Source organism: Tinamus guttatus, unplaced genomic scaffold, assembly GCF_059628265.1.
Source record: "Tinamus guttatus ecotype Peru unplaced genomic scaffold, ASM5962826v1 Tinamus_guttatus_pri_ptg000025l, whole genome shotgun sequence".
Taxonomy (NCBI): domain Eukaryota; kingdom Metazoa; phylum Chordata; class Aves; order Tinamiformes; family Tinamidae; genus Tinamus; species Tinamus guttatus.
The window spans coordinates 1,472,192-1,493,694 of NW_028288559.1; the positions used below are offsets into that span (position 1 = coordinate 1,472,192).

General features: G+C 36.2%; 1 protein-coding gene across 1 annotated transcript in view; it reads left to right on the forward strand.

Moving 5' to 3' along the window:
• Positions 1–18,338, forward strand: part of TERT (telomerase reverse transcriptase) — a 28,985-nt gene extending 10,647 nt beyond the window's left edge. The window contains exons 6-16 of the mRNA XM_088525873.1: positions 797–958; positions 1,342–1,437; positions 3,329–3,414; positions 5,348–5,461; positions 8,217–8,288; positions 9,777–9,962; positions 11,235–11,361; positions 11,680–11,741; positions 14,064–14,188; positions 14,528–14,665; positions 17,965–18,338. Coding sequence (XP_088381999.1) covers positions 797–958; positions 1,342–1,437; positions 3,329–3,414; positions 5,348–5,461; positions 8,217–8,288; positions 9,777–9,962; positions 11,235–11,361; positions 11,680–11,741; positions 14,064–14,188; positions 14,528–14,665; positions 17,965–18,068 — 1,272 coding nt within the window. The 3' untranslated portion in view covers positions 18,069–18,338. The remainder of the gene's footprint in view (positions 1–796; positions 959–1,341; positions 1,438–3,328; positions 3,415–5,347; positions 5,462–8,216; positions 8,289–9,776; positions 9,963–11,234; positions 11,362–11,679; positions 11,742–14,063; positions 14,189–14,527; positions 14,666–17,964) is intronic.
• Positions 18,339–21,503: the final 3,165 nt, after the last annotated feature.

Sequence of the window (21,503 nt, forward strand, 5' to 3'; positions counted from 1 at the left end):
CTCACTTGCAAAACTTGAGCGCATTTTAAAACCCATGGTTAAAGAGTTTCTTCTTGAGACTTATTTTTCAGTTGTGTCTAGCAGGAAATCTCAAGGGCTTTAGCTCAGTCTGCTAGGTCCGTGTTGTGAGCTGCCGTCCTATGCTTTGTGTATCAGTTGGCATCCTCTCCTGAAGCTGCTTTCACGGATTCTTTCATTATCTTTCAAGCCAAATAATCCTATTGTTGATGTAGTTTTCGTAAAGCTGTTGCTTTTTCAGGCTCTTTTGAGTTAAGATCAGGTAGAGTAAAAGCAAAGATAAGATTGTAATATGAGCACTAGGAAAAGTCAAACATCTTTTCTTGCAGCTTTAGAAGAATTCTGGGATCATGAAGACGAAATCCTAGAGATGAAAGTTTATTTAAAAAAAGAAAACGTCAAGCATACAAAAAAAAATAGCAATACATTGTAGTTAAATGATCAATATTTAAATGTTAAAGGCTGCCTGTGCAGCTTTCAATGTTCACTAGTTTTCATTATTTAATCGTGAAGGTGCTATGTAGTGCAGATTACAGTAGGGATCACTAATAATAATAATAAAATTAATTCTAAAGCTGATAGTTTGGAGACCTCTACTTTCAAGGGAAAACTGCTCTTCAGTGAAGAAATAGTTTGTGTGCAGATAAGTAGGAAGTCTGTTCTGTGGTCAGATTGAACCAGATGGTAGAGTAATTTATGTTTCAGCTTTGTTTTCATTCTTAAAAGAGTATTTGCAATAATAATGGTGAATACATAACAGATGATTCTTCTGTTTCAGACTGATGTGTCCAGGGCTTATGATACCATTCCTCACAAGAAACTTGTGGAAGTGATTTCACAGATCTTAAAACCTGAGAAAAAAACAGTTTACTGCATACGACGGTATGCAGTGATTAAGTTTACAGCAAGTGGAAAAGCCAGGAAGTTCTACAAGAGACATGTATGATTTGCTGTTTTCTTCTACTTGCTGATGCTATTTTTCTGTCTAGGGAATATATTTGTGTATATATACATATATGCTTCTTTGTGGTGAGGGGGGAGGTCTATTTGAATTTCGTAATTACTGTAAGATGTTTTGGCTTCCACTTATTTATGGGAGTGGACAAAACTGCATTTTCCTCTGCAGAATTAGTAAAAATAAAAGTTAGTTATGTGAATACAGGAATATAAAGGGAAGGGAGAATTTTTGTTTCAGATATAGCAAGCATTTTTGGATTAAAATAAATAACCTGACCCTTTCACTTCCATTAAATAATTAATAATGAGTCTAGTACTGGATTTTCTATTGCTTTTGTCATTTGTTTCTTTACACTTACTATACAGGTTTCTACTTTCAAGGATTTTATGCCAGACATGAAACAGTTTGTGTCCCAACTTCAGAAGAGTGACTCATTGCAAAATTCAATAGTGGTTGAACAGGTAAATATTAGGAAACTTCTTCTCAATTGAAAAAGAAAGCTACATAGGAAGTAGAGAAGTGTGTGTGTGTTTGTTTTGTTTTGTTAAACAAATGCACATATCATAAGGTGATTTGGCTTCTGTCTTAGTTACTTAACACTTTCTGTAATACGAATTCTCTTCTTTGGTCTTTATAGCAAGCTTTTAATGTTCAGTGAAAGGATCAAGACTTCTGACAAAATGTCCTTCTAAACTTCTTCCAGATTTTCTCATTGAACTTCGACTAGAACCAGTGTTTCTTTTTGAATATTTATTAATGAATTTTATTATCTGTTGCAACACTTCTCAAGTGAGAAGTTATTTACATAGTAAAGGAAGGGTTTCAAATACTTATTATCCCCAAAATGTAAAGAAGTAAAAATGTAAACAATGTGCCTTAAGTAACTTAAGGAAATAGATAAGGAGTCTTGAATAGCCAACTTCACTGAACGAAAGAATGGTTTTAAAAACAAACTTTTTTTTTTTTTTAAAAAAAGTTGCCAAAATTTGTAAGAATAAACTTTTCTTTAGCAGAGTTAAAATGGAGTGCAAAACATCATTAATTCTTGTGTTGTCTTTTAAAGAGATTGCCCACTGTGTAAATGAAAGTACGACTAAAAGTGATTTATTAAAAAAGCCCTTTGTTACAAGAAACAAGCATCCTTTTGTTGTTCCAATTCTTGTGCTTTAGAGAGCTATACTAATTCCAAATAATATTTGTTCTCAATACTTCCTTCCGTACAAGGACCATAACAGAGGAAAGTATGGAAGTAGATGATATAGCTAGTCCATTTCTCAATATGTCTTACTGCTTGGCATCACGGTGATTCATGTATGCTATTAGTGTATATAAGCTTCCTGAGCCACAGATGCCCAGAAACTCTCGAGTATTTTCTCATGCTGTACTTCCTCTTCCATGTTTCTCCTCTTCCTTCACTTGCAAGTGGAAGATTTTGAAGTGGGGTAATTTGTACGCCTAACCTATAAGAAAGTAATCTTGTACATCTGGGGAGAAGGGCAGAATGTTAAGGAGGGCTGTTGCCTCCCTCCAGGATTCTGCAAAGTGCGGAGACCCTAATGAGCCTATGAATGAAAGTTAAAACTTTCTGGTAACTTGTATGCAGGGTTTGTTTTTCTGTTTTTGTAGTGCACATTGATTTAGATGATTAGATGAGGTAGCATTCTGTTTCACAGTATTTTTAGGAATGAATTTGAGTGTCATTTAAGAAGAAGTCAATATGGGCATTTATGCTATGGCTGCATCACATTAGCACTTCGGTGCATATCTTTAACTGTAATCTCACGTGGCTCTAGTAAAAGGTGCCTTTTCTCACCTATAATCCATTTGCATAGGAAGTGATTTTGTTTCTGTGCTGGGTGCGGTTGTTGCTAAGGTATTTCAACTAAGTGAAAGGTTGTCATTCACTTTACACAAAAGCCTTGTTCATAAATATTGAGCAGGCAGTCACACAGGCTGTCATTGGTAATGTGCAGCAAGGAGGTGGAATGTTTTGCAGGAGAACAGGTAGGTGCGTATTTCTGTATTTGGAAATCGTAAAGAACCCGGTGGGGAATAGCAATCAAAGAGAGGAGGTTTCATATATTGTAATCTCTTTTGATTTATACATGTTATAATATAGTCTTTCCAATCTCTCCGTCATTCTTCTATATTTATTCGTTGCGAGAAACTTTTTAGTGTGTATGTTCAGTTTCTGTTTTTAAGTTGTTGTTTCTTCCCCTAGAGATTTGAACTAAGAAAGGTTTCTATGTATCTTCTAGTTTAGTTTTAGTAAATTGCCAGTTTCAGTACTTCTTTTAAAAAAAAAAAAAAAAAAAAAAATACAAATTGTGTTTTGTTTTGTCCTGTTTTTAGAGTTTATCTTTTAATGAGACAAGTGACAGCCTGTTTACATTTTTTCTGCAAATGTTACATAACAACATCCTGGAGATTGAGCGCAGGTAAAAAAAAAAAAAAAAAAAAAGAGTTTGTTTATATAATAGGTGTTTTTTATTTTTATTTGAAAATTATTTATAATTTATTTTAGTCTAAGTTTTTAGAAAAACATGAAGCATTTGAAATCAAATTTATTTATGAATACAATTTTTATTTCCCATCTGGATAATACTAATTCAACTATATCCTGAGTTTTAAGTTTAAGGGAAAGATGCTTAAACAAGCCAAACATAGGATTTTTTTCCTCAAATCATCAAGCTGTGGTTGACTATAGATGATGTTTTCTAAATACAGCATCAGACCAAGCGGAAAAGAAGGGTGAGATCTGTACTAAACCAAAATTACAAATAAGGCTTTTGCATAACTGCCTGAGTGCTACCTTGCTCTTGGTCACCACAGTGGATCTCTATGCCTTTATCTAGGGACTGAGAGGGAATCTTCTAATACAGTTTGATTAGAAGTCTGGAATAAGTAATATTACACCTAGGAAAAAAATGCAGGTGACTCGCAACATCAGTAAGATCTTCTAAGCTTCAAGATATTAGTCTGATGTCCACAGTTTTCTATAATTTTGGTCCTTTTAATTTCATTAAGCCAGTAATAGCAAAATGGGCGTTTTAATGCAGTACCTTCTTGTTGACAGAATACTGTGAAAATAATATGCTTGAATTTCGTGTAGCATTCTCTGTTGCTACTGGTATTAAAAAAAAAAAAAAAAAAAAAAAAAAAAAAAAAAAAGATAACTTTATGCAACTGACAAGATGAAGGAGATACTGAAAAATGTCACTCTGGCTGTGTCTGTGTGAATTCTTTGCAGCTATGGAAAACAAAACGAGATTTGAGATTTATACTTCTGCAAGGTGATGATTGGCAACTGCAGCGAACTTCCTGGGGGCGGGAGTTGAGTATGAATACTACTAATAAAAAAGCAAATGCCAAAAGCTCAGCATGTCACAGTATGCTAGTGATTTTTCTACATTAGAAGCAAGATATTTTCATGCTTGAGCAGTTATATGTGGAAATAAGGTGATTCACAGTGAAGTATACAAAAAATGCCTGAGATGTATGACCAGATTACATATTTCATTAGACTAAGCTTTCGGGGATTTCACTGTGTGAAGAGTGGTGGAAAAAATAATCAAGAAAATGTTTCCTGTGGACAAATAGTACTATACTTGTAGAAGTGAAGAATAAATACTTCAAGCAGCGCACTTAAATCTAATGTAGTTAGAGAGCTTTACTCCGACTTATGGAACTGAAATAATGTTATTGTATTTAAAAAAAGGTGTTTTTTTCTTTTAAACAAGTTATGAATGTTTATAACTGAACTTAATGTGGAAGTCTCCTGTTTCTCAGAAAATTTAAAACTATTCGACTTTCAAACCTGCCCGAATTATGCTGTACATTAACATGAGGGATTTAAGCTTCACCCCATGGAATTTTTTTTAGCGAGCACTTCCTTGAAGCACTTGAGATTTTAAAAAACAATAATAACAGCATTGTAGTTAAGAGTGGGGTTGTTTGTTTTTTCTTTGCATTGTATCATTTCTTTCACAAGTTTTTTAAAAAGAAAAAGTGGGAGATAAGGAATTAAGGAAATTAAGGAGCCACATATCGCCTTTGTAACTCCTCTGTGAAAGAGGAAAGGAATTGTGCAGTTACAATTTTTTTTTATTTATTCAATGATAGCTGTCTACTGGAGTTTATTAGTATAAAAACATAGAGATTTACCTCTTTGCAAGTTTTCAGTTCATCAAACGTATCTAGATTCTTAGAGGAAAGCAATAACATAATTAAGTAAAGGTTAATTGAAGTTTTAAAGCATATTTCTTACTGAAAAATACATACTATGCTTAAAGAGTAAATGTTCAATGGCTATTGGAATTTTCTTGTTACTTGTTTTGATTTGTGGTGGGGGTTGTTCATTTTCCTTCCCAGGTACTACTTGCAGTGTTGTGGAATTCCCCAAGGCTCCATTTTGTCAACCTTGCTTTGCAGCTTATGCTATGGAGACATGGAAAACAAATTGCTCTGTGGCATACAGCAGGATGGGTAGGGTGATCTGGATGTTTTTTTTCCTGTGCTCTGCTATATTTTGCGTATTTTTTTCAGCTGGCTACTAGATTGTTCAGAAACAGCAACATAACATTCTGTGAAGTGCAAACTATGAATATTTTCTTTGTGATGTGGAACGTTCCTCTTTTCCCAGTTTTATCAAAATACTTTATTCAGAATCTTCCTTTAATGTTACCTACAGCTAAAGGTAATAAAGGATTGCTGATTGAGGGCAAAAAATTAAGTTTGCAAAGAGAAGTAGAATGCAATAGTCAAAGGATGCTTTTTTAAATGGCCAGTATACACCATTTTTCTGTCTGTTTAAATAGCTGACTGCTCAATCCTGTGTTTTGAGTTTGAGTCTTGCTGTACCCTCAGGCCAAGTTTTGCAGAATCTTTTCACATTCTTCACTTCCTGTGAAAATAAAAATGCATCTAATGGCTGTACAAGTTGTACAACACTGAAGCAAAACTTAATTTTACTACATTATAAACAGCTAGACAGCTTGACACAGCTGGACTGTTAATCCCGCAAACTTTCACATTACAGATCATTGCAAAAACAACCATTTGTGATAATCTCTTGGCTGTCTTCATCATACTTGCTATATAGCAGAATGCAAATAACGTGGGAATCTCAAATTAGTTTCAAAGTCATAGGTGATTTTTGTTTTAGTTTTCTAACTTTAATTTTGTGTTTTAAGTATTCACTACTCTCATTAGGAGTGCAGTATCCATTAAGACCTCTGAAGCTTCAGTGTGCTGTAATCATTACAGAGTTTCTTTAGTTTTCATAAGATTGGAAAGAGAAGTGCTGAGAGGGAGCTTTCCCAGCTATGTAGGTGAGAGGTTTCAATAATACATTGAATATATTTAACCTCCAGGTTTCAGTTGCGCTGTTCTGATTCCTTGCAAAGTTCACAAACGTGGAAGACTTGCTAGGGTTTTACCAAGAGCGTAGCATTTAGTGCTGCTGTAACATTTCTGACAGTATCTTCTTGATAAGATACTAGCAGGTTTATGGTTCTCCCACATTCGTTCCCACGACGCTGTGCTCCTTTGGCCTCAGCCAAGACAGAGTCTTCATTACAAGCTTCTGAAAATTCCTGGCTCCCACCCGAGGGTCTTCCGCTCAACCATCTGCAAATCTTATCACTGTTATCAAGGTCATACGTTTTGTTGTGGTTTTCTTTATAAGGCCCACTGTCTTTTGTTAAAAGCCCTGTGTGGTTCTTGGTACAGCTTCAAAGTCTTTGAGCCCAACTTGTGCTTGTTTCTCAGCAATCCTGCTGAATGCGAGCTGGGCAAAAGCTCTGCTTTTTCACTAGACATAGAAAATTTGGATCCCCTTCTGCCTCCATATGAATTGGTCCCTGGTTGAATCCCAGATTAGAATCTTGAGACATGAACAGGACATCAGTGAGCTTCTTGAAGCTTCTTGTTGTTCACACATCTTTCTCCATTACTGTGAATTCTCCTCTAATAAAGGTAAAAGAAGCTAAGTGTGTAGGGGCACTCTTGATAAGTTAATCAGTCCAGTGTCTCATCTTCAAAGCTCCCTGGATAAGGAGAATCACCACTTTTAGATACCTTCCTTCTACACAAACAGTATAATTCTTAAGATGCTATAAAAGGCATTCTTCAATTATTAGGCTCTTTTCTGAGTCTGTCAGGGCTCTTAGTCCTGTGCATTACCATATGTGTTACTGTAAAAGTTATCCTACCAGGTGTTGCCAGGGTTGATGAACCAAAGGTTGTCACCGTGTTTTATACATTAGCTTCTGGAAGGACTGAGCCAAGCATAACCACATGGAGCATGTAGTTATCTGGGCTGTTTGTTCCATGGTACAGATTACTAGAGATTCCCACATGCAACTTCCACGAAGACTTCCCTTTTGCAGGTTGGTTGTAGAGACTGTAATGATAGACATCTAAATAACTATCCATTTCTTTCAAGGAGTGTTTTTAGTAATATTGAAATTGCAAAACGCTGGTTCATAAAAATATATTCTTGTGTATAGCAGCTGTTTTTTTGAGTTTTGGGGCATATTGTAGGATCTTGTTTAGGTGTATACTCTGATGTTAGTATTTTCATTTGACCTGAGTGGCTGTTGATTTGGCTGGACAAAGGTGCAGCTGATTTCTTGTAGTGAAGGCTTGGAAAGGGAGTCTGGAAAGGAAGATCTATTAGGTAGAACTTTGCACACAAATACAGGTAGTCTTGGGGCATGCCTTTTGTTAAAAAAGGAAATTTCAGCCTTTACTGTGGTGGACCTTAGATTTTTTTTTTTTTTTTTTTTTTTTTTTTTTTTTTTTTTGCTCAAGTTGCAGCTTCACAAACAAGCTATCAGATATGAAGTTAAAGTATATCAAGTATCTAGTATCTTCAAATGTATGTTGTATGTACCACCTTTGGTTACGTTGTGAACAAAAATAATGTAAATTCTCAAGTGTAAAATCTTGCCTTCAGAAAGCTAATATGTAGTAGCTTGTGTGTTCTGCATTCTGATATTGTGTAACGTAGCCAGCCTTTATGCTTCTTTTTTTTTAAAAAAATATTTACTCTTAATGGAGAAGCAAAGCTAGGAATTTCTTCATGCAATGTACGTTTGAGGTTGTGTTGGCCTCTACCTCCTTGTGAATTAAAGGAAGCAGTAATACGATTTGGTACATCATCCCTCAGAGGAGATTAACAAAAATTTGAAAGGATTACCTATCAAGCAATTTAACTGCATTTTTTACTTGTTTCCAGAGTCCTGATACGTTTAATTGATGACTTTTTGCTGGTCACACCACACTTAATGAAGGCAAGAACTTTTCTGAGGTATGCTATTAAATGCACATTCCTTAAAGTAATAAGCATTAACATTTTTTAGGATGTTGTGTTTGATCTCCTTTGCACCTATTCATATAAGTATGTTTGGTTTATGGATTAGTAATCAAGGGCTAGTTTTGGAGTCCTCACTAGTAGCCCGTGACTGGGAAGAGTCCTAATTGTTGTTCTTGACAACCAACCATCCGTTGCACCTGGATGGAGGGAGATTGTGAGATTTAAAGTAGGGATCTAGTTGCTGATTTTGACAGAGCAATTAATAATGCAGACTAAGCCAGAACAGCTGACAGTTGTCTTTAATATTTTGAGGAAAAATGGTCATAAAAATATTTTAACTGCCTCTTTTGAATGTTTTTTATCAGGGGGGTATGCTGCCACCTTCTGTTTTCGGTGAAGCAATGTAATTTTTTCCTGTTCTGATAATGATCAGGAAATTCCTAGCAACAGTATCCTGAGGTGAATGCTTGAAGATAATGATGGCATGGCAGCATGTAACTCTCAAAACTTTTGGAAGAGTGGTTCTTCAGAGTGCTTCAGAGTTTCTTTTGTTTTTAGACTGGTTGTCAAAAGATGTTCTTTGTAATTTTGGAAATGAATGTACATACAGTCAGCATCCAAGGAGCTGGGTTATGCTGATGCCAAAAGCAGTTTTATGAATTCGGTGAGAGGGATCTTAAAGATAATCTTTGCACCTGCAACACAGTCAGTTACATCGTGCTTTTCACAGACAAAAAGAAGCAGTTCTGTCTTGACCTTGAAACTTGTCATGGTCAAGTACAGCTAGAAGTGTAAATTGTACTGACTAGTGGGATGGTGCTTCTTGAAGACCTTATTTACCCTGAGCTCCTTGACAAAACAGCATAAAATCTGTAGTGATGTCATCATGGATCTGCAGTTCAGATGAATCATTTGACTTAAGTCACGAAGGACATCAGTAGAGTTGGGGATACCTCAAAATATTTCTCTGTAACATCTTTTCAATAAAAAGTCACTTGCAGTAGTATTGCAAATATTCTCCTGTTTTCCTTTGAAGTTATTGGCACCTTCATGTTTTGTATCAGTTTTGCACTGATTTTATTTGCTTTCTGTGGACAGGTAGCCTCTTTGGTGCTTTTTGTGCTCCCTGCTTTAGTGAACCTTCTGAAACAAAAACTTACATATGGTTTTGACCTCAGTGGTTTCTGTGAGCATGGTTTATGCAACTTGAATCTCAAGTGTTTCATGGTTTAAATTCTCCTTTTGCCTTAATGTGTAAAAGTTCGTCTCATTATATCCTTAAGCTTTTCCTTTATTTGTTTTACCTCTGCTATCTTCAGGTTGTGGTATTTCTAGCATGTACACTCATCTAAAGGGCTGGCCATGGTTTCTTTATTCTTGAGTTTCTGTCCTTTATTTCTGCAGATCCTGTGTGCCGTGGGCTGGAGAGGGAGGTTTGTGTTTGAGGAAGGTGGATAGGCTAACTGTCTATATTTGTTTTAGGACTCTAGCAACAGGTATTCCTGAGTATGGCTTTGCAATAAACCCTAATAAGACGATCGTGAATTTTCCTGTTGATGATATCCCAGGATGTTCTGAATTTAAACAGCTCCCAGATTGTCGTTTGATCCCGTGGTGTGGTTTATTATTAGATATACAGACACTTGAGGTTTACTGCGATTACTCCAGGTAAATAGAATTGTATCCTCCAGCATAAGTTTTATAGTGTTTGTTTTACTCTTGAGAAGTACAAGGCTGTCCTGTGAATGATATATTTGAGTGCACTGCAAAACAAATTTTCCAATTCTTTCTCTTATGCAGTAATTTAAACACTCTTTTTCTTCTATGCAGCCTGCCATTAGCTACGTTCCATCCCCCTGGGACACATATACCATTAAGCTCATCAAATGTGACATAAGTTAGCAGTGACTAGAAGTCCTCGTATGGTCACCACGTGGCTCCTGAGAAATTCATGTGATCAACTCAATGCAATTTCTTTCACCAGTACACATTGTATTACTAAATCTGGTACCATGATCTCAGAATGATTAATGTAATTACCTATTTTATATACCTTAACAGAGACACCAATGATTAAATTAACTATTAATTTGGTATAGATTAGGGGAGCTAGTAATCCTGCTAGTATCAGAGGCTGTGTCTCAAGTAATTTTCAAATCTGAAATGTAGGGGGAAAATAATCAGTGTTGCCAATTTAAAGAGATGTTAGCTACACAAAGCAGTTTAATTGGAACTATGAATCTCAGGAAAGGATGTACGCTAGGGAGAACTTCCATAGATTACTTGCATGGAATCCTAGACATTTCAGTAATCTCCAATCTCCTGGACTTGGCTATTGATGAAAGCTTTTAGACTGAATATGGTTAGTTATAAAGACACCATCATTATTAACAAGAGGTTTTCTCTCACTGGAACAGTAAAGTTCATTAGTAGTTTTCTGAAAGATAAAAGCTTGTTCAGCTTACAAAAATATTTCTGTAACTTTTTTTTTTGTTTTACTAAAATCAACAGTTAAAGAGATCTTTTCACTTACTGTATTTATAAAACAAACAATTCGGGTGTATGTAGGGATTGCTGCAACTGCTTGTTGGGCCAAGGTGAACTGAGGTGATTTCCGCTCTTGGCTCCCGAGTTGCATGGATCACTGAATATAAGCTAGTCATTGCTGGAGTACCTAATAATGTTTTGGCTAGACCACATGCTTTAGGAATGCATATGCTTTATTTAAAGTTTTTGACAAGGTGAATTATTCATCCCTGAGGTACTGAAGTCATTCCTGTATCTAATAGCTTCAGTGCTACATTCTCTGGCGGTTTTCTAATTTGTATTTGCTTATAGTCTTTTAGCTATTGCCTCATAGATTTACAAAGTAATCTCTGTAACATAAGTTAATTTAGCTTATTAGTCTGTGGAGTTTAACTACTTTTGTTTTCTTTCTAGTTATATCGGTACTTCCATCAGATCAAGCCTTTCCTTCAATTCGAGCAGAACAGCTGGGAAAAACATGAAATGCAAACTGATGACAGTCCTCAAACTCAAATGCCATTGTTTATTTCTTGATTTACAGGTGGGAATCTAGAAAAGATGTCATGATTAGTGATAAAGTATGTTAAAACTGCTCGGAGTTCTAACATAAAAGTTAATTTTAAAAAAGCAAACATATTTTGGAATTACTGTCATCAACTGTAATATGGGGTATCAGCACCTTCCAGAAATGGGCTTTCAAAATATTCTAACTTGTGTATTTAATAGAAGTTTTTGAAGTATAGGATAAAATACAATTTCTCTCTTGATTGATTGTCTTATATTTTTGGACATGAACAAAGTGCATTTGTTCCTGGTGTCAGTAAAATATTTCCACAGCTTTATTTCTGTTCTATTCTAGATCAACAGCCTTAGAACAGTTTTCATTAACATCTATAAGATATTTTTACTCCAGGCGTACAGGTAGGTCACTGTCTTTTGTAGGAACTCTGAATATTTCAGTATTGTTTCTTGACACATGGTGGAGCTACAGATTAGCGAACAGTATGCCAAAAACATATGCTGTGGTAAATTGTATTGAGCTACATTACTCTTGAAACAAGACTATTCTTACGTAATATTGTATAATTCAATATACAATATAATTCAAATTGCAGTCTGTGTTTAAGTGACGCTTTGCTTAATGGATTTTTAATATCCGTGAGTATTTACAGCTGAACTCAAGAAAAGCAGTTTTATTCTGGAAGGAAGACTAGAAAGCTAATCACTTATTAACTAATGTATATTTAGAACTTTGTATCTATTAAAATCATGTAGAACTTTGTCCTGGATAACTTTGCTTTAAGTGAGGTATCATTTTTCCAAGTTAGTTTCTTAACTACTGATAATTCTTTACTTGCTTCGTAGCTGGCAAAGTTTAGATTTTTTTTTGTTGTTGTTAATTTTTTTTTTTTGAAATGAACATTTTTGAACAAGGATAAGTGCAATCAAAACTAATACATAAGCTGGTAAGATACCAAGTAGCATAGGGGAGTGTGGGGGACAGAAACATGAAAGAAGGTTAGTATGAAGATCAAATCTCCCAGGTCTTAAACTACTCTTCCAGTGTTTTTCTGGTGGACGCTTGATGATGTAACCTGCCTATTACTGTGCTCTATTAAGCCTTTTTTAGTTCCATCTTTCCAACCCTAGACAGGAGACAACAGAAGATAATGGTCATGTGGTCATGTTGTATTCCTAATGTTTCTTATTCTAGCTCATGAATCTTGTTATCAGTTGTTTCCAAATACTGGAATATCAAAAGTCATTTTCTTATTTCCTCTGATTTGTGTCTCAATTCACAATCCATTAAGAGGTTGTTGGTTTTTGTTTTGTTTCTTAAACAAGATATTTTTTTAAGAGGTGTTTTCCCCTTTATAAAAATCAGGTACTGCCCTTTAGTTGTCAGGTAATACTGTTGCTAGAGACCTTGTGTAGTTTTACATTTTATTTCATTGGCTATATTGGACCTTGTATGGGCATTCAAGCTTACTTTCAGGATTTATAGAAGTCATGCGTGATTCTTCTAATGTGTGATTCCATAAAAGCTGTCAAGTTACCGAACATTCATACAGGCAGACATCTTGTTCAGGTGTTTGTGCAGGATTTCAAATATGTTTTTTTGTTTTTGTTGTGTTTTCCTTCCCTTCTCCTGTCTATAACACAGTAAGTAGTTGCAGAAAAAAAATCATCTTTCTCTATGGTTTAGCAGTTGTGTTTCAGCCACTGTTTCAATGTTGGTCTTTATTGGTTTCCCTTGTCAAGGATGGTAAGTGATTTAAGATGGTGCATACTTATGTTCTGTGATATACTTGGTAGGAAGAGGAATTTTAGTTCTTTAGTTGTGTTCTTAAATCCAGCTTCGTATGCATATACCTCTTTTGTGACTCATTTGTAGTACCTGATGCCTTAAAAGTTCTTTAAACCTTTTTTGTGGTTGATTTCTGATTTTCACCTAACTGTGTTATGCTGTATGTTTAATCATTTTAAATGATTTCTGTTTGATTTTATGATAAAACTTTTATTCTCCCAAAGGTCTTTATTATATCAGAATATATGTACAAAACTGTTCACTGCACTAGCAAGCAGACAAACAACTAATTCAGTATTTTATGATCTAGTACAGCAATTATGTTATAATATTTTAAAATAACTAAACTCCATTTTGCTGTGTTAATTTAACAAACTAAATAAGTCTGTACATTGTTGAATAATTAAAATATTCAATTACAAAAACTAGTTTTTGTGTTCAGCATAGACAAGGTTTTAATGCCAGAGTCTGAAGCAAACAAAGTAGCCAACAATTTTTTAAACCCTCAATAAAGAGGTGCAAAGGAGCACGCAATATAAATCACTTACATAGATTTGGCCTTCAGTTAGACAAAAGAGTGGGGATCCTGGCGTGTGGAACTCTAGAGCATTTGGAGGTCTGCCCACCTGGAGAGCAAAGCCTGTTTCGTGTGTGTGTGTGTCTTCTGGCTTTGCAGTCTGTGGTATGAGATCGGTGAGGGACTTCAACATTCCCACAGATAGGACAATTAGTATCTTCAGAAGAAATTTAAAAATAAAGCTCTTATTCATCTCAGCCTGATTGGGTTTGTATTTAGGAGTGGTATGCTAACAGAGTTAATATAGCTATAGGCTGTTTGGTGCTGTTAAATTTTGCGTAGGAACTAAGGTATGGAATTGTACTTTCACTTTAAATTGCAAATGATTTGTGATTAAATAGGCTCTTTTTATGAACAGGTTCCATGCATGTGTTCTCCAACTTCCATTTAACCAGCAAGTTAAAAACAACCCTTATTTCTTCCTAAGGATTATCTCAGAAACTGCATCATGCTGCTATTCTATCCTGAAAGCCAAAAATGCCGGTACAGTATTAATAATGGCAATGGAATATCATAATTTATCCATCTTTTCTTAAAAAAGAAAAGAAACTTGAATTCTGAAAAAAAGATCCAGAATAAAAAAAGGTGGAGTAGATACTAAGCATCACACTTAGTGTTCCCCTGCCTACTTAAGCTCCATTTACTGAAAATAAAGTGTTTCAGGTTTTCTTTTTTAGTTGCCTGCCTGCCTCCCTTATGGACTTCACTGACTATGTGTTTTAAGTTTAAAATTGTAGTGATGTATACAGAAAGTGGAGGGATCATACATGCTTCTGAATGCACATTCTTTTCAATGGCTACATCTTTCTGCTCTGTCTGTAGGTATTCCTCTAGGCAACAAGCGTGCAACTGGTGTGTTTCCCTCTGAGGCAGCAGAATGGCTTTGCTATCATGCCTTCACTGTCAAGCTATCAAACCACAAGGTTGTTTACAAATGTCTGCTTAAGCCCTTGAAAATATGTAAGTATTCGATTACTTTTACAGGTTTAAATATGATCAATTCTAATAAAATGTAGAATTCAAAGTATTTGTAAGGTTTTTTCTTAAAGCATTTTTTTCTGAATTATACAGTAATACATGAATCAAATATTAATATTAATCAAATCCACATGTGCTTAGACATAAACTAAATAGAATAAACTAAAATGGTAGTTTCAGCATTACATGTTCTATGGCCTTGTTACACATGGAGGAAAGCTGTTTTTATCTGGGGCTCAACAAACTTGTAGAGTTCTGGCCTCTGGTGTCAGTCTGTCCTGGTCAAGATGTGTAGTCTGATCACAGACCAGCCTTGGAACTCACAATTTTGAATTCAGAGATATTAAAAGTTAATAGGAGTGAACACCAGTAGCTTTAAGAGGTCAGTACTACTGTTGAATTTTTTCCCAGTAAAGACCAGGTACAGGAACTGCTCCGAGGTTTCTCAGTGCTGAGTGTGGAATTAAGAACACTGGATTACTTTGTCACACTGAAAAAATCCTCAGTCTGGTTTCAGTGTAGCCAAAGGGGGGTCTCTAAAGCTACCACAGGCTCAATTTCAGTGCTAAAACAGTGCACCAAAAAGAGAGCAATGCTGTTTCTGAAAACGAGCATTTCCTTCCCTTATGCAAGGCCTACAGGAAAAGCCAGAGTGCGCCCAGTCCTCTTCTGGTGGTGCAGTGTGAGTGTGAACACTGGAATGTTTCTTACGGAAGCAAACTGATGGTTGGGATTGTAGAAAGCCCATTCCTGACAGGTATAAACATGTCCTCTGAGCCTTTTATACTGAGCAGAGCTCCAGCGGCCTCTCCCAGAGAATTATTCAGTGATGGCAAATACAGAGGCACATTTTGTGCTTAGTGCTGCTGAGAAGGCAGTTCTGTTCAGCTCTTCTAGAAGCACAGGTAAAGAAGCAGGCCAGCCTCCAGGTGGGAGGAAAATGGCTGCTTGCCAAATACAGACAGCTGAAGCTGGAGAGCTGAAAAGGGACTGCAGTAGTTCCTCTCTTAGGATAGCTGCTTGGAGAGCTGTGTTGGTTTTTCTAAGGTCCGTGTGGAGCCTGTAAGTGAGTTTCCATCTCTAGTGCTTAGGATCTTGCTCAGAGGAACTCTGAGGTAGTATAATCCAGCATGAAGCTCCCCCATCCTGTGATGCCCCTTGCTGTTGTGACTGACAGTGCATTCAGGTCACAAATGTAGCCCCAGAAAGCTCTATTGTTCAGCCCAATTTTTTCATGTGTGTATGTGTATGTATGTACCTTAAAATTAGAATCTGTGCTGTCCATACCACCAAGGCTACTGGGGGAATGGACTGGGGAGGTAGGGTTAAATTTTTTTCCTGGTTCAAGTGATGAAATGTTTTCCTTGTGTATGAAGTTCTATGATGTTCCTTCTCTACCAGCCTAACTGTGATATTGACCATGAAGCTTGTGTGGTCCAAGCCTACCTCTGTATGTGCAGAGGACAAAGTTGGCCTTCTGTCAGTTGGGTCCTCTAGGAAGAACGCCCCTTGCAGAAACTGAATAACCTGATCTACTAAATTTTTGGGGAGAGCTGTTGGCATCATACTTTTTGTGTATCATGAAGGTGAGTCAGGAAAGGTCTGAAGATAAGTTAAAAATGATGAGCTTTTATTATTGAAAGAAGAATTTGTCTCCAATACTTTGAATTTCAAAAGAGATGCCCTTGCAGCTAAAAAAAAAAAGCTGGACGTTGTTCCCTGCCACTTCCATGCGTCAAGTGGCGCATGATGTGCACGAGTTGTGTGGTGCCTGCTGTCAGCTTTCCCTGGAGTACCTGTGGTGCCCAGCGGCTGTAAAATGTAACATCGTTTTAGGTCTGAGCGTGCCCAAAATGCAAAGGGTTGTGTTGCAGCCCATCCAAGTGGTCTTTCCATGGTCTGGAGTCAAGTGTATGCGTTGAATGCCAAGTGTGCAGCATGGAAGGCCTGTAGGGATGTTTGATTGTAAGGTGCCTCTTACTATTTTTCATTGTTCTTTGGAGCTGTTTCTCTTAATTGTTGCCCTCTCTATTAAGAGGGAGAGAAAACTGAAACCTTTGTCTTATTAAGGGCTAATTTTCAGACTCCTGAATGTATATGTTATTTATATATCTATTCCTGTCCAAATAAACCTACTAAAATAATGAGTAGATTTGGGTGGAATCCTGCAGGAACCCACCGGAAAGGAATTAATATAAGCTTAATTTTTAATTTATGTCTCGGTATGTGCCTTTCCGTTATTCTCTGTTGGAAACAATATCAAGCTCACAGGTTTGGGCAAGGAGGAGGTTCTTTCCAATAATCCCAAACTTTTTAAATATCAGTGTCAGTGGCTCTCCAGGACAAGCTGTTGTCATTCTTCAGAGTGAAGTATTTTAAACATAGTTACTGTTTAACGTCCTTCCTATCATGATCAGTGGGGAAGGGATCAAGAGTCTCTTCTTATCATGATAAGATATAAATACATAATCTATCTCCAAATATGAAACAAATGTTTATTGAGCACTTTTGTCTTTCTGCATCATTAACAATTTCACCAACATTGTTTAGGTAACTGACTTAAGCTGTTGCTAGGATTTAAAATGTGCTTCCTAATCTTTAAAAAGTCCTTTTTACTGTCTTTAATTCTGTTGACTGTAGACTTCACTGCCCTGCTGTATTTCAAAATTTACATCGTGTTGTAAATTTTTCATTTCTGATGTAAGAACTTAATTTAGTCCTCAGAATTTTCTATCTTAAGGGGGCTTTGCAATTAACTTACAGTGGGGAGAGTTGCTGTTGCCCATGTTTCAGCAAAACAGGCATTCTTCTTGTTTGTTTGTTTATTTTAAAATAAGTAATGCTATACTGCAAGAAAAGGGGAAAAAAATCAGGGGAGTAATTTTCTGCTATAAAAAAGTATTAGTAAATAAGACCTGTCTTATTTTCTAAGCATTTGAACTTTTTAAAGAAATCGTTAAAGATCTGGAAGAAGAGAAAGTGTTTGAGAAGAGAAGGTAGGAGGAGGAGTTTACTTAGTTGGTTAAAGTTCTAGCATATGATTTTAGCCCTTTTGTTTACAAGAAATTGTCTGCTTGGCTTAAGGGCAGAATGAGAACAGCATATTTTGCTGTAACTTTTTTTCTTTAATCCTCATTCCAGGTGTTACAAGTATATTTTATTGCATTGAGCTAATACTGATTTCATGAAAGTGTTTTAAACTGTTAGCATTTTCTCTAATACTAAGTTGTTACATACTCACAACTTATTGTTTATGTTTGTTTTTTTTTTTTTTTTTTTAGGTAAAATGCAGCTATTCAGGAAGATCCCAAAGGATACTATGGCATTACTGAAGACAGCGACAGACCCAGCTGTTTGTCAAGATTTTAAAGCTATCTTAAACTAACTCTTTAAGGCTTATTTTGTAATCTTTCCAGATTTAAAAACAAATGCTAAGTTTTCAGATGATTGTTCTCCATAGTTTATTTTAGTAGGATGGACTTAAAGCAACTTTATCGAGGAAGTTTCCTGGATTTGTTTCTTGGATATCAAAACATTGATTAAGCACAGTAGATGTTTCTGTTAATATCATCTTGTCTGTTTACCAGCAACTTCACTACCTGTTTATTTGAAGTAAATAACTTTGTTTCATTCAGCAATTCCCATAGTCTTGATGGAGACTCTGCAACGAGATCAGCATTTATGCTCCAGTGTATTGTTTCTGCAGAACTGTTCTCTACATTGCATACTTCTTTATAACAAATTGTTTGGTTAGGTTCAGTAATGTGCGTTTGACTCAATATCTTTATTTTATAATAATTTGCAACATACCTTCTAGGTGGGCTCTGTCCAGAAGGACACTTACCTGCACAGAGCAAATGCATTTTGTGGCTGTCCAGCAAGATGTTCATGTTAGAGATTATATGCCTTGGAGAACACAACAAAGTCAGTCAGTCCAACTGAATAAAATCAGAGTATGTCCCAAGTATGTTTAACATTTTGAGCACTTGCTGATATTCTTAATAAAAAGTGTTACACAGAATGATGGTACACCATTTATACCCCCAAAACCAAGGGGAATCAGAGTTGTTTGTTAGATAAGATCCTGAGTAGATTACTCTTCTGTTTGCATTGCCTCTTTGAGGCTTATCTTTGGCCTCCTAATGTTACTGAAGTCCTGTCCCGCTGTTGGCATTGCTGCGGAGGGCTGAATTTTGTCTGACTGCTCTGATAAGCCTACACATGTGGCTTTCTTCTCCAGACTTGCATGCTGAATTAACACAATTCTGATGAAGAGACAATTTAATTTTGAAACTTCTATCTCTATTAGAGAATAAATAGCAGCTGCTGGGAGGTTTTCTCAAAGCAGACAGAAGACACCTTATTGGAGTGAAACACAACATAGGCAGTGTTACCCATCGAGAATTTGGTTGGTGGGTAGGACAAGCCCATTTATACTGTGTAGTACAATATCTAGTGGTATAGACGATTGCTGCGTCTCGGTTGAGAGGGAGATTTTGTAGAAATACATTAAATGTAACCCTTGCAATTGTCTGAATGCATCTTTTTGTCTTTTTTTTTTTTTTTTTTTTTCCTCCACATCTACTGGATTACAGGTTGGTTTTAAATAAAAATTGATGTTTCTGAAGGTAACAACTTCAGGAGGTAACCAAGTCCAACTACACTTCCAAAATCAAAGCTGCTATTTAAGTTTAAAACATCTTGCATTTAAGAAGGCAGGTGAAAATAACGCCCAAACTGGTATGTGCTTAGCAGCTGGAAAAATTGAAAATTAAGAAAAGCTGATGGTCTCTACAGCCAGATAATGTATAATTATTCTTGCTGGTATAGCTTAGGATAGTTGGGGAAAAAATGCTGTGACCATGTATGTAAGGAATAGATTAAGATGCAGTGATAGCAAAGATATAATGGTCTCAAGTGAATAGACTGTACTGTAGCAAAGGTAGAAATACTCAATAGTGGTTACTTCCTTGAAAACTATTCTTAAAAAAAAAAAAAGCAATGCATTATGGTTGCAAAATATTTTCTAGTGCACTGTAGCAAGGTGGGATGTTAAACAGCAACTGTTGACATGAAACCCTTAGTTGGATTCAATAGCTTGAATCTGGAAATGCTGAAAAACTTACTTAGGGGCGTTCTGACCCTTTCCTAGGGGCTTCCAACAATCGTTGGAAAGCTGGGAACGTTGCCAAAGTCTTGGGGTTCTAAGATTGCCTCAATTTTTAGGAAAAGGTAAGTAGAGAGATTGATCTGAGCTAGGCTACTCAATATAGCTGTGCTGTTTAACCTGTGTTCTGGGTCAACCTGCCATAAATATTGGCGAGGAAAAGTGCTAGGACTGGTATTTTATTTCATTTTCTTTGCAGAAGGGAGAAGTTTGGCAGTAGTTCCGCTAGAGGAAACACATCCACATGCTTACAACAAGCCCAAAATTTGCTTCCTTTTGGGAGAGGACAGTGGGTGAGATAGGTGTCAAATTCCACCATGTAGGGAACTATATGGGTTCCAGAAGGAGTATGTTCTTCGTTTTTTTTTTTTTTTCTCTCTATTTTTTTGTTTGTTTTTGAATAATCTGGTTGCTGTCTTATTTGCACTGTGCTTTCTAAAGCTTTTTTTTTTTTTTTTTTTTAAATCTGTGTCTTAGGGCTATGGATTCTGTTTGAGGCTGAATACTATATGTCCCCTGTAGATTTACCCCAAAAGAATCAATTGTGTACTTACAGCCTGGAGAAAACAGTTCTGAAAATACTATTCTGCCGGGACTGTATGAGTTCATGGTAGAGTATTATGACAAAGAATATTTGGTGTCATCTGTAGATGTAAGGCTAGGAGGATAGTGAGCAGAGATACTGCTTAAAATGTAAGACTGTGGCACAGATTCATGCTTGTAGGCACACACTCAAGTAGGGAAGTCTGTCTTGCTGTTCAAAAGAGAAACACCTGTCAGGCACTGTGCTTCATATAAATAGACAGTAAAGTTTTTATAGGCTTAATTTTACTGAAATAAGGCTACAGTTCGGGCACAGGAATTTTAGTGGAGGTACCACCAGAAGTGCACTGAGAATAAAAAAGCAGTGTTCCTGGAAAAGTTACTTGCTGCGTTTTTTGTGTGCCTCCTTTGAATAAACAGTAACTTTACACACTGCATTTCCCTACTGTCAGTTGAAGTTAGGGAAGCTGAAGAATGTCGTCTTCCCTCTGCCTCGTCCCAGGCTGAACTGTGTCCAGTGATCCATGGAGCTGCCTGCGTGGTGAACAGAAAGGAACAGCTCAAAAGTCACAAAGTTCAAAATTCACAGGGCCTGTGAGTGTCACAACAGTGATACCTATCAGGAGTGATCCTGGATCTCAGGATAGATTTATGGACTCTGAAAGTCTCGTATAGGTATTTTAATTTCCTTTTCAACACACCTACGTTAGTTGGGTATGTTTTTCTTTAGAGACAGATCTCTAATCAAATATTTAAACCTGCTAAACCACTTTGTATATATGACTTATCTATCTATGATCATAGAGACAAATGTAGTGTGTGTCTGTTTATCTCTGTGCCAAGTTGATTGAAAATTCTTATTTTCATAGTTACAGCTACTTTTGAATACAAGCTCAAAATTGCAGCTTTATTGATTCTGTTGTAATTATTTATTCTTTATGGAAACCTTTTTAACTCATCACCATGACCTTTCAGATTTAGGTTGTGACAGGTAGTTCTCTACTGTATGCCTAATTTTCTCATTTGCTACTTGCTTATGTTCCTAAATTCACTTGTAGGAATTAACCCTTTTAAAACAGACAGCATTTTTCAGAAGTATTTTTAAAATAA